At 43.8% G+C, this 12844-nt stretch overlaps 1 protein-coding gene across 6 annotated transcripts in view; it reads left to right on the plus strand.

The window, feature by feature from the left end:
• The window catches only part of HHAT (hedgehog acyltransferase), a 177253-nt gene that overhangs the window by 147704 nt on the left and 16705 nt on the right, over positions 1-12844 (plus strand). For all 6 annotated transcript variants that reach the window (XM_039870324.1, XM_039870323.1, XM_039870325.1 and 3 more), the window contains one exon: positions 9192-9393. In XM_039870324.1, the coding sequence (XP_039726258.1) occupies positions 9192-9393 (202 nt within the window). The remainder of the gene's footprint in view (positions 1-9191; positions 9394-12844) is intronic.

Here is a 12844-nt window from a genome sequence, read left to right on the forward strand (position 1 = left end):
GCGTGCTGATTTCGGTCCAGAGAGGGGGCAGCCTCGTTATTACCACCAGCAACCATTTCGCTTTGATTATTTTTTGAAAATTACTTCTGTGCCCGAGACCTTTATTTTTCTTCCTCCTGAAAACAGTCTTAGGTGGCAGGTTTTTGAAAGTGGTGCCCCTGTGATACCTGCATTGTCTCTCACTTTTCTCCTTTTCTGGACATTGAGCCCCATCTGTGGTCACCCCAGATGCATATTTTTATTACCAACGGGCTGCTACTCTTTAAGAAAATCCAGACTACAAATATCTGAATTGACAAAGCAGATAAATTGTGTGTGTGTGTGTGTGTGTGCGTGTGTGTGCGTGCGTGTAAATTTGCTCTTAGGATTTGTTTCCTTGAGTCAGGATTCGCCATGGGCTTCCTTCAGATGACCATTTCGTGGTGCAGTTCACATTAATTCACTAGTTAGCTTCGTGGCAGCAGAGGGGTGGGGACATGGGGGAACTCAGGAGCATGAGCTAATGTCTCGGGGGCTCCATGTCCTGCAAATCCAGTAGCAAAGCAGCACGCGTTGTGATTGATCATAGTTCTTCACGCTTATGTCCCAAACGTTTCAAACTGTAGAGACCTCACCCCCTCTTTCTCCCCTAACCCTGAACTCTTGCCAATCATAAACCAAGGCCCAGAGAAGGGACCATCACTGAAATCCGTGACCCCGGCTCATCTATCCACACTCTCACTCTCCTCTACGCTCTAAGGCACGCTACAATGGCCATTGTGTGTCGCGTGTGTCGCGTGTCGTGCGCTCGTGTGTCATTATTGATAGCAGCGTGTGTGTGCATGTCTGCGTGTGCACGTGCGCACGTGCTCATTCATTCATGTCCAGTGATTGTCCTGACTTTTCACCACTTCTTTTGTTTCCAAAATACACGTGGGACTTGGAAGTGACATTCATGGCGGAGAGAGAGATTTTGTTCAGAAAACTTAAGCCAGCAAAGGGTCAAAGCCACGCACATTCCCCTTGGCCTTGTGAACGCCCTCCCCTCATATGTAGTGAATAGCAATGGGCATGTCCATGGTTTCATTTGAGGCTTTCAAAGTTAACATCACAAGTCTTAAAACTCTCAAGTTGGGTGCTTTAATTTTTTAACCATTTAACACCGAAGTTTTGCTTTTGGTTGAATCTTTTCTTTTGGATAGTTCTAGCAGTTTCCTGGGGAAGTTGGGGTTGGCACGTGTCCCATCTCAGTCCCTGCCAGCTGTCCCCTTGCTCAGCACACCCTCCTGTTGGTGTCTGTGACTAAGTCTGACTTTATAAATATTACCCTCCAAACCCCACCGCACTTTAGGGGACAATGTGGCGGGGGCAGACGTGAATGATGACATTTGCTGATGAAGCCACACTTTTAGCTGGAGAATTATCTTCTGTTTACCGAGAGTGACACGCAAGGAAAAGAAGAACAGAGAGGACAATGAACTAGGGAAATGAGGATGCGGGAAAGAGCAGGAAAAGAGGAAGTGGACCAGGACTTATCGAGCACCACCTGAATTCAGAGCCGAAGTTAGACTATGGGGGAAATAAAAAGGGAAATGTTACGATTCTCTGTTCCACGTCTTGACTGGCAGGTGGGGAACCCTACAGCCCCTCGGACCTGATAAAGCAGCTCAGAAATGCAAAAGAGCAGCACACCAACTCTGGAGAAACAACTCGGGCCAAGATGGATGCATGAACTCTGAGGAGATAAAGAATTAACAGCGTGCAGTGAGATCAGCTGGGGAAGTTTTCCTTGAAATGAATGTTGAACCCATTTTGAAAGAGCAAATGGTGGAAAAGACAGCCCCGGGGGTCTTCCATGGTTGGGGGGTGGGGTGGCATGATTGTAGGCCCAGACTTGAGCAAGAAGGAAGTTCATTGATGGGAGTGGAGAATCTATTTTGGAGCCTCATAGAATGGAGTTGGTGGCATAGGATGGAGCTAGTTGGAAAATGACTTGGACAAAGCCAGGCGGATGGGTTTTAATTTAGGACTCAGTGCAGTGGAATCACTTCAGGCTGGACATCCTGAGGGTCAGGGTGTGGCTACTGTTGTCACAGCTAGATGCTTCCCAAGGACAAGGAATTTGTGGCTTCTTTTCTTTAGCTGTTAATTTTTGTTTTTGTTTTTCCTGAATGATCAACAGTTGGACTTTTTCTATGAGATATTGCGTCACCATGAGAATGTGGAACATACCCTGCCTGGCCCTGCCTCTGTAGGACCCCGTCCAGCACAGCTGTCTCAAAGTCATCACACCCCACACCCAGATGGAGGATGAAAGTCACTTAGGCATTTCTTTATTGTCCTTATCTTCAGAGCACTTTCTTCTAGAGACCCCCAAAGGCATTGTACCAGCATAGAAACGTTTGAGTTATACAGGTTCGTTTTATAGTGGACATTTTCCTAACAGCCATGATAAATGAGTTAGAAGCTTAGGACCAGCAGGGGTGGCACTGGGTAGGATGTCAGCGAGAGGCAGAGATCAAAAGGGAGCACCCAGGAGAAACAAACGGTGCGATTGCTAAAAAGAGGAGGGATGTGTCCAGGACAGCCGTAATTTTATCCCTGGGCTCAGGGTCTACTGATGAAGTGAAGGTCGACATGTCAGGATGGGCTCTTTCCGTAAAACCCTCTCCCTCTGACAGTGAGACAGGGTCACACATACCTACATCATACGTATGTCCGGGTTTGCCCTTCACGTCTGGCTTTTCACGCACTCCCTGTTTCCAGCGGGCCCAGGGCAGCTCGTAAATGCTGTTACCCTCCTCCTGGGAGGCAGGTGGGAAGACAGGCAGGCAGCCAGGAAATCGCGGTGGTTATTAAACCGAGGCTTCGAGGATCTTTTTATTAGCGATTAGACTCGGCTCCACAGCACTAAAGAGTATAAACTCCTGCTCTATCTCTTTTGCTCATACCTCCAAAGAATCTGTTTTATATGGTGTTTATTTATAACCCCAAATAGACGTGGGCCCGGAAGCCCCGGGGATTGCGAGGTTTCAGCGCGCTCCCGAGGAGCGGGTTAGCAACCCCGTGGAGGGGATAGTGAGTGCTCCCTTCTGGTGTCACCTCCCCCTGGACCTTCCCGTCCCCCTTTGCGAAGCTGGTTTTGAGGTATGGCATCTTAAAGCAGTGTCTCTTGGGTTGGTTTTGTTTCTTTGGTTTTTTGTTGTTGTTGTTTTTTCCAGTTTGTAGTGTGAAGATTGTAATACGGCAAAGATTCATGTATCATCAAGGCGCCGACCTTCTGGAGCATTATTAGGCTGCTTTAAACTGAGCGAATGAGTGAACGTATATGAGCACTTTCTTTGGGCCCCGCCCACACAGCAATCACCCATTACAAGGAAAGGACTTGTTTAGGTGACTTTCCCACTTTGATAAGGGGACGCCTGAGTGGAAGGACTACTGCGATTTGAAGGTGAAATGTTGGTGACAGCCCCGTTGTGGCAGGGCCTGCTTTGCCCTGACCTGCCCACGCACCCTCTACAGGCCCCTTGTAGCCAATAGCAGTTGTTTGGAGAACAGCTGGCTGTCATCTGGGTTAAGCATAATCAACAGGCTCGAGTGGTTGTTGATCTCTTTGCACTAAATGACCTGGTTCTGATGGTGGCATAGTTAAGGCTAATGGTTTTAAATAAAGAACATCCCTAAGCAAGCAAGCCAGAGGTCTGGGTGCCTTCAAATGCTTATGAAAGACATAGGAATGCTAATTATTAGGACAATGGCATCTTGTTTTTTCCTGAATGCAAGCTGGCTGCTGCTGGCCCACTTTTAGTATGTATGCATCCTTCCATTTATATGGGTGTTAAAATCTCCAAGCTCCTTACATATATGTTGTCTCATCTGCACAACAAGTCATACCCAAGAAACTTCTAGTGCTCCCAGAATAAACTCGTCGTACGCATTTAAACTGAGCAGGCTTAATTGACAAGCTCAAGGTTACAGAGATTGGTAAGTGGCAGAGCAAGACCAAGGTCACGTCTCCAGCTCCCAGGCGCTGCCTTGCTTCTTGCTCTGTGCTTTGTTCACTGCTGCCGCTGCTTAGGCAGTTATAGAGATGAGGACGGCTGGGCTGAGCCATTCATACCCTCTCGGCATCTTGTGCAGTGAGGTAGATAGAGCTTTTGGGGAACTTGAGTTTGGGTTTTGGTCTATGAAGGTAGAGCTGGATCTTTCTCTAGGATGGAAGTTATAGGCTTGAGTTCATCAGTACAGTACTTCAACCCACTGAGCTACTGGCTTTGTAGAATGAAAAGATTAATTTTTTTAAATGTCGGCATTTAATTGCATGAACATAGAACTTTAAACGTAGAGAAATATAGCCTGAATTTAATCTCTGTTTTATAAGTTACACAATGTTCTGTTGTCACGCAGGGCATAGTATTTTTAATAGGTAACTTTTCAGAGTCGCATATGAAACTTATAGCTAGCATCTTTTGTTAAGAGTTGAGAGTTAGCCCAGCTCAGGATGTGCCCTCTGCTTTGAAAGTGGACCTCTCTTCCTGGAGATAATAAAGTCTACAGTTGCCCATTAACCAATTGCTGATTTTTACTTATTAAAAGGTATTAAAGAAAATTATATTCTTTTCTGTATGCATCTTACTTTGAAAACTTTTCCTAAGTAGATCTATAGCTTCCTTTGTGGAAACTAAACACCAGGCCTTTGTCCACTACTTAGGGGAGGAGGATTTGACTGGTGAGTAAAATGTGGGCCAAGGCCAAAGCCAGAACCAGGGTTGGGCTAGAGGAGCCACTGTCGATGAGAACTGGGTTTAGGACATTATGTTTAGCCCTGCAAAGAACTCTAAGCAATTCATCTCAAAGGTGAGGTCCCCTCACCACCAATGTAATGCAGCCAGAAGTCTTGCCCTTCCCAACAGTTAAAGGCTCTCGTCTTTAAAAGGGTAGTCATTTTCATCTCTTAAAATCTCTTGAGGTTGGGGCAGTTCTAGAGGTTTGGGGCCAAATGTTTTTGACTTTACTAGGGTAAGTAAGCTTATAAAGCGTGGACAGACATTCAGGGTCCTTCACGTCTGTATTCTTTGGGAATGGGTGTCTTCCAAAGTCTCTCCCAGTAACTGGGGCAGAAACTTATCATCTCTTGGTTCCTGATCGCTCATAATGGGTTTGTGACAGTGGTGACAATTTATCATAAGTTTAAAAACTGTTGGAGACAATGAAAAGTAAGTGAAAATTATATTGTTAGATATATAAATACTGTTGACTAGTAACTATATGATAGCCCCCATATGTATGTACACACACACGTATGTACACGCACCTGCGTGCGCATACACACACCCACACTACTACCTGAAGAAATTTTACAACTCAGTTAGAATGAAAACCATAATAAAAAAAAGACATATTCTGATGAATAACTTGTTCAATCAGTGATACAAATATTAGGTTGTCTGGTTTAAACGGAGAGTTGGAATATTCCTGAGAGACTTCCTGGAGGAGGTAGAAAATCAACTGGATTCTGTAGACTGAATAAGAGTTGGACAATCAGAGAGGATGGAGAAGTATGAAAATAGTACAACCAAAGGCATTTGTTGAGGATTTGTTAAGAGAACTAGTGGGAAGAAAGATAAAGCAGAGCTGGAACAGGATATCAGCTATTCCCTGCCAGGCAGTGGATACTTGAAGACTGGGAACCCACAAGCCCTCCTCCTTGGACAGTAAAAAGCAAGTATCTTAGCTGCGTCATGCTCTTATCTTGAGGGATCTGGGATTAGTCCTCAGCAAAGACTTTGGAGATAATGTGGCAGACCAGGCAGCTGTTGCGTAAGTCCTGGAAAAAGGGAGTGTTGTTTAAGATCAGTGTATTTATACCATGAGGATTCTCACCGCCCCTGTCCTCAGCTCCTGGGCATGTTCCTGAGTTGTTTTTCATAGTGGATATTAGTGAAATGGGTACTTTCTTCTCCCTTCACTCATACAACCCCTAGCTATCAACTTCTAACGTCCCACTTCTTACATAGACATCTGCAGGATGCCAGCTTTGTCCAGATGCAGGTGTAATCTCTGCTCGTGGGACAGAAAGAAACGAGTTCGTTTAAAAATTCAACTTGTACCTCTGGCCTCTGACACTGAGCTCCTTGGCCCAGACTTATTTTTTATGACTAATAAGCATCTTTCTTCCAAGCGAGATTCCTCTCCTACAAAGGACGTTTCGTCAGTTAATAAAATATTAGTAGATGTTTCTGTGGAGACTGCTTTGAAGATTGGGTTAAATAAGAGGAACATATCACCAAGAAATGGTCCCATTATGAGAAACGGGGTCATAGCACACAGACCTGGGAGTTCTGAGACCAGGACATTCCAGGGCCAGCTTACACCTCTTCTGTGTGTAATAGGCCTAGTCATTTGTTCCTTGCAAGTTTGTTTAATGATTATAAATGGTATATATAAAGCATCTGGCTCTACGTTTTATATAGGTTACTCTCCTGAGTTGGGGATTTGCTGTGTTCCATTGATGCTGTGAAACGGCTTTAAAGTAAGGAGGTGGCCGCAGATGGTGCCAGCCTTCTCAGGCAGCATTCTCTGCAGGCAGGGAGCACGCGATGCCAGCCTGGCAGTGGCAGGCATTGGGGAGACTCAGGCTCACATGGCCACTGACAAGAAGAAATCCTTTATTTTTGCTTTGCTAAGGAGGTGGTGCTGTCTTCCACTGGGAAATCAGTTTCACCATGCCGTGGATCCCAGTAAGCGGGCTCAGGCGACTGCTTTTCTCACGGAGAGACGTATTTCAGTGATCATGAAACTGACCCAAGACTATATAAAGGAAATAACCCATTCACTCTCCTTGTCATTCCTACTGCCTTCTAGAAATTAAGAGTGAAGAAGGGATTTTTATCTTTCAGTCCGGAAACCGTACCTTCTTCTGGTTTGAAACAAGTAGCTTTATGTCCTTGGAAACCTGCCATATACCAATTTGTACGATAAAAGGAATTTTTGTTGGATGTCATTTTGAAGGTAAAGTAACAAAGCCATAGTGCCGTGGGATCCCTAAAATAGCTAAGCACGTAATGACGGGGCTTGACGCTTCCTCATCACAAGCTTGAAAACACGTCCTTTTTGGAGTTGGATCCAATATTAAGGACCCCTGATGTGGATGATGAGAGGTCTATATTCTATGCTGGGTTTTCATATAGATAGCGGAGTCCACTTTACTGTTGTTGTAAGATAGAGTAAAAAAATCTCCCCATGAAAGTTATGTTAGGTGAGAAGAGTATATTAGTAATAACTTGGTTTATGAAAAAATTATCTGCAAAGTTGCTGTAAACAGCAGTCATTCCTCATACTTAGACATTGGTCTGACTAACCCCTCCCCGCATTTGTTTTTACATGCAGCCCTCTTGCACACAACACCGCTTATGTACATGCAGCCTCTCGGAGCGCGGTGATGGGGAAGCGGTTACCTCCGCGCAGAGAATGGTGGCCCTTTCTGGCCTCTGCTGAGTATTCTACACCAATAACCAAGTAGCCTGTAGGGGGCAGCAGAACACCAAATAAAGCCACTGTGCCTGGGGCTGTCAGGATTTTCTGGCTCATCGCCCAGCCCTTTGGAGACTGTGGTGCAACACCCACCCTTCTCCCTTTTGCCCAGCAAAACTCATCCTTTAGGCCTTGCAAGGTGGGGACTTTTGCTGTTAAGCCTTTTCCACACCACTTGCTTCCCCTCACGCCCTCCTCCGCCCTTTTCTTACACGCTCTTAAGCCCTCTGTGTCTGTGTCTACTTTGTACCGTATCATGTAGCTTAATGATGGTTCTTGTTTGCTACTGTTTCACAATCAGCTCTACCTGTCCATTTGGCCAGGAACACTGTCTTATGGCTCTGTGTTTCCCATAATGCCCGGACTGCCCTGGAGGTCTAAATAAAAGCCCACAGCAGCTGGAAGACCCCTTTTCCTGTAGTGAGTGCTTGATACAGATTTGCTAATTCGGTTATCAAGATGGTCTTGTTTTTTTTGCAGAAGAGAAAATATTTGCTTGGCTTATTTCTAAAATGGCCACATTCTCCCATGCTTTCTGGTTTGTTTCAGATTGGGGTCAGATGGAGGGTTTTCGAAATAAATCCAGAAGTGTAACAAAGAACAATAACTTTGGTACCATAGAAGAAGCAAATGGGCTCTTCCCCTTCCCGGCTGTGTGCCTCGGTCAAGGTGACATCACAGCCTCAGTTTTCTCACTCATAAGATGAGGCCATCTAAGCCCATCATGTATTTATTGTATAAACTGGAGCCTTTTTTGAGAGCGAAGGCGGACATTTAAAAATAATTACAATTATATAGTTTTTTTGAAATATTGATTGAGGAGTGCTTTTTAAAAATTTTTTTTGGCTTATAAAATTGTTCTATTTGAAAATGATTTTCAAAGTAAAATTTCCCACAGAAATTAAAATAATACATAAACATGACAAATTGTAAAGGGTGGGTACCGAGCTCCCCAAATGCTACCAACCCAAGGTGTGAGTTTTGTCCAGCTCCAGCAGAAAAATACTGATCAAAGAAGGTGGTCCTGCTTATGTGTCATCAGACAGCTGTCTCAGCAGTAGGGAAAAGACCCGGAGGGCGGCCGTGCAATTTTGGGTGACAGTTTGGCTGCCCTGTGAGCACAGAGCTTTTCTTGTCACTTGTGAACTCACTACTGCTTCCGGGCAACCTGCCTGGAAAGCTGGAGGAACCAGCCTTGGCACCCCGCTTCTGCACCCAGCTCCTGCCATTTTGGCAGTTGTGTTTAAATACTGGGTTTATAATAAACTTAATAGTCTGAGCTGTAAAATACAAACCTGCCTCGAATGGCGGTGTCCCCATATAGCCAGAGGCTTAATTGCCGTTCTGCGATTGGGTTTCTAGGGTTGGGTGCATCCCTTTTAGAAAACTAAATCCATTACTCTTCACCCTGCCTTTTGTAACTGCTGTTTGCTCTGGTAATGAGAGCTCCTTAGCTTGTGTGTTCATTTAACCTAAAGTCCTGCAGAGCTGAGGCTCATGTTTTTGCCAATTCCTTGCGTGCTGGAGAGAATTCACGGAGTGCTCTGTGGCCTCCTGGAAGTAGGGAAGGATTTGTACACAGTGACTATCAACGTGTGACAGGAAAGTCAAGTCTGGGGAGAGGTTTTATGGCAGGGACAGCCCTCTGCATGGCTCCTAACAGCCTCTTCTTTCTCTAGGTATGTGTACATTCCAGTGGGCGGGTCCCAGCATGGCCTTCTGGGGACATTGTTTTCCACTGCAATGACTTTTGCATTTGTGAGCTACTGGCATGGTGGGTACGACTACCTCTGGTCCTGGGCAGCACTCAACTGGCTGGGAGTCACCGTGGAGAATGGAGTCCGGAGGCTCGTGGAGACCCCGTGGGTCCAGGACTTCTTGGTGAGCAGGGTGTGTGGTAGTGGACAGTTGAGCCAGGTGGACTAGATTTGGGAAGGAAGGTGGTCATCAGATTCAGTGTATCATGGGCCCTTCTTGCTAGGTTGGTTCAAAGCCCCCGTGCCTGGAGGTGGGGCAATTAAAAAAATAGACTTCCATAGCTTTTTTTTTTTTTAATAAATGTTTTAACTATAAAAGCAATACATATTTATTACATAAAAATTAGAACATTCAGAAAGGAATAAAAGAAGAGAATAATGCCTCAGCAGAAACCACCGTTAATACTTGTTCTTCCAAATATTTTTTTACATACCTCCCCACGCACGTAACATGTAAAACAAATGCTGTTATTCTAGAGATATGGTTGTATCAGGACCACCTTTCTATGTCACCAAATCTATTTCTAACAACCCTCGTTAATGGCTGCATACACGTGCCATGAGTTATTTAATTAGTCTCCTATTATTAATAATCGTTATTCTGATTTTTTGCATTTATCAGTTGCATTGAGATGTATATCATAACTAGGATGAATTCTTACATGTAAAATTGCTAAGTTAAACGTTTTTCTCACTTTTAAGCTTTGCCATGCATACTGCTTAACTTTTTCTTAACTTCCCTATAGACAGAGTGTCCATTTACATCTCTACCAACACTTCCCAATACTGAGTAGCTGCAGTATTTTAATCTCTGCTAATTTGATAGGTACTGTTATAATAGCATATAAAACGCCTAAGGGTTTAAGATGTATTCCAGCTCTACAGGATAATGATTTGGAAAATTAATGAAGCATTTTTCTTAACACATTTTAAGTGATTTTAAACTACCAGTCAATGTTTTATCATGTCAGTGTGGTATATGATGTACGAGAATCTTGTAGGAAATCATCAGTTGTGAGTATGCAGCAATATTCTGATAGTTCTGAAAAAAAGTGCTAAAAACAAATATGATGGCATCAGTGTTCATGGCAGGCAATAAAACACAAGAAATTCACTGAAAAATGATTAATGTGGATAAATTTCCCCAGTATATGCAGCTAAAGCAAATATTTTTTTTAAACCAACGCTACTAAAATAGAATACATTTGAGTGTTTTTCCGTAAAGCTAGCTATAGTACAAATTGACAGTGATTTCAGTAAAAACGGATACAAAGTACATAGCAAAACAACACATGTGAAAGAAGTTAAATATGCTCATGCGTGTTTAAATATTCAGTAGTAGTACCCAGAAATCAGCAGAAACGAAATGTCAGTGAATTCTAATAGAAGATGGAATTTCAGCGAAAGTCACGGCTATGCAACACAAAGAAAAACCGTAAAAGATAGTGTCATAAAGGTTCCCATCTTCATCCTGAAGTCTGAGCAGTCTTCCCCAAAGCCTGAAATCCAGTCATTACCTGTGGAAGCCAGAGAATTCTTTTTAGCCCAGGACGAAGCCCTGTAACACATTGTCATGTTCCTTCACGAAAGGTCTAATGTTAACCTTGAACTGAATGTTAAGCGGTGCTCTGTAGACTTTGAGCCATAGCTTCTATTATTCATAAATTTTAAAAACGTAAAATGTTAACAAGGTAACCCAAACTGTGCTTCATAGCCTATGGCTTGTTATTCTTGGTTAAAAATCAGTGAAGACAGTGAAGACACCTGCTCGCAGGATGAAGCCCTTGGATGTCTGCTCTGTGCCATCGCAGCCCTGTCCAGACCCCTCATGCGCTTACTGCATTTAAGTTGCTATCCATGATCGAAACACTGAGGAGCATAGTACCTTGTGAATATGCATTTTTGGGGGAGTGAGAGAGATGTCTTATATATCACAAATGTGATGTTTAGTTTACACATTTATCGAGCAGGAACATGTTTTCCAACACCCGTGTTTATCGCCTGTCTTTCATGGCGACGACCTGCACGTGGTTGTGGCTGTTTAGACTAGGAGCTCCTGGAGTACAGGGTTAGGATCCTGTTGCTATTTATATCCCTAACGGTTAGCTCTGTGTCTGGATTAGCCTCAGTGCTAAGTCGGTGCACAATGAGTGCTTCCAAATTGGGTCGATTCTTAAGATCTTCCACTTGTCCACCCCAGGACTCTCCATCCATTTTTCTGTTTCTTATACAGTTCAGCACAGATTCTGTTTTCCTTCAGAAAAACATGGCCGGCATTGCAAAGGTACATAACCTTTTGAATAAACTGTTTCCTCGCTCGAATTACCCTTTCCCTCTCGTTTCATGAACCTATTTCTCATTCTTTAGTCAAAACCCATTAAAGACTTAGTGCCTCCTTGGCACCCACTTCCATCTGACCTCAGTCTCCCCAGTTGATCTGATAGAATTTTTACGGTGTGAGTTCACGCCCTATGGCCCTCATACGTTCTCTCCATGGCATTCATCCCTCATCTGTTTTTGAAAGATAGATTAAAGATATCTGAATAGCAAGGGTTATTTGCCATGTCTTCTTCATCTTCAACCTCAAAGCTTTGTCTTTGACATACAGTATAGTAGGATTCTATTTCTTGGTGTTGATAGGATCAGACTAGTCAGAGCTGAGTGTTGTAAGTAGGAAGCCCTCTGATGTCCTAGGCAGGGCTGTTCACTCAAACTTTTGGCTGTGATGGAAATGTCCATTGCACTGTCCAATGTAGTCATCACTGGCCATGCCAAGCAACTGAGAAACTAGTTTTAAAATTCATTTTGTTAATCAATTTGAATCTAAGAAGCCCCCATGTGGCTAACAACTTCCATTTCGAGCAGTGCTGTTCTAGAATATACTGCTTTTCTAGCAAAAAAAAATTAAAAGAATGTAGAGTGTTCGACTTTGTTCAAACACTTATTTAGAATGATCTTCATTAATGGTGTGAATGTCCAACTAGCTACTGAATCTGTCCACTAAGATATGCTGCAGATACCTCAGAATTAGCACGTGTTATAATGAACTCATGTACTCTTATCACTCAATAATTGCAACCAGCTCCTTTCCCTCAAACATTCTTTGTTTCTGCAGAGGGCACCGTCATCCATCCAGTTGCTCAAGGCCAAAACCATTGCGGTATCCCTTGTATGACCCTCTGTCTCAGTTCTTGCTGTGTGTACCATACATTCTACCGCCTAAGTCGATCTTAATTTGTTTTTACTTGTTTCCATTTCTGCCAAGTCACTCTAATCCAACTGTTCTCATTTCTTGCCAGGCCTACCAAATAGCTTCTGACTTGACTCCCTGCTTCCACTTTTGCCTTCTTCAGTTCATTATCCTCATGGTGCTGAGTGATGCTTCTCAATAAAAATCTAACCATGTTGTCGTTTTTAAGATCCATAGCGACATCCTCTCCCATCCTCTATGCCCCTTCCCCCTCATATTCTATTCTTCCTTCTGTTCATTTTCATGCCTGGCCCCTCCAGCCTCAGCTCCCACGAACAGGCTCTTCCATCTCCTAGGATGCCTTTCCCTCCACCCCTATTCATCC

Source organism: Pteropus medius, unplaced genomic scaffold (assembly GCF_902729225.1).
Source record: "Pteropus medius unplaced genomic scaffold, Ma_sr-lr_union100, whole genome shotgun sequence".
In the NCBI taxonomy this organism is placed as follows: Eukaryota; Metazoa; Chordata; class Mammalia; order Chiroptera; family Pteropodidae; genus Pteropus; species Pteropus medius.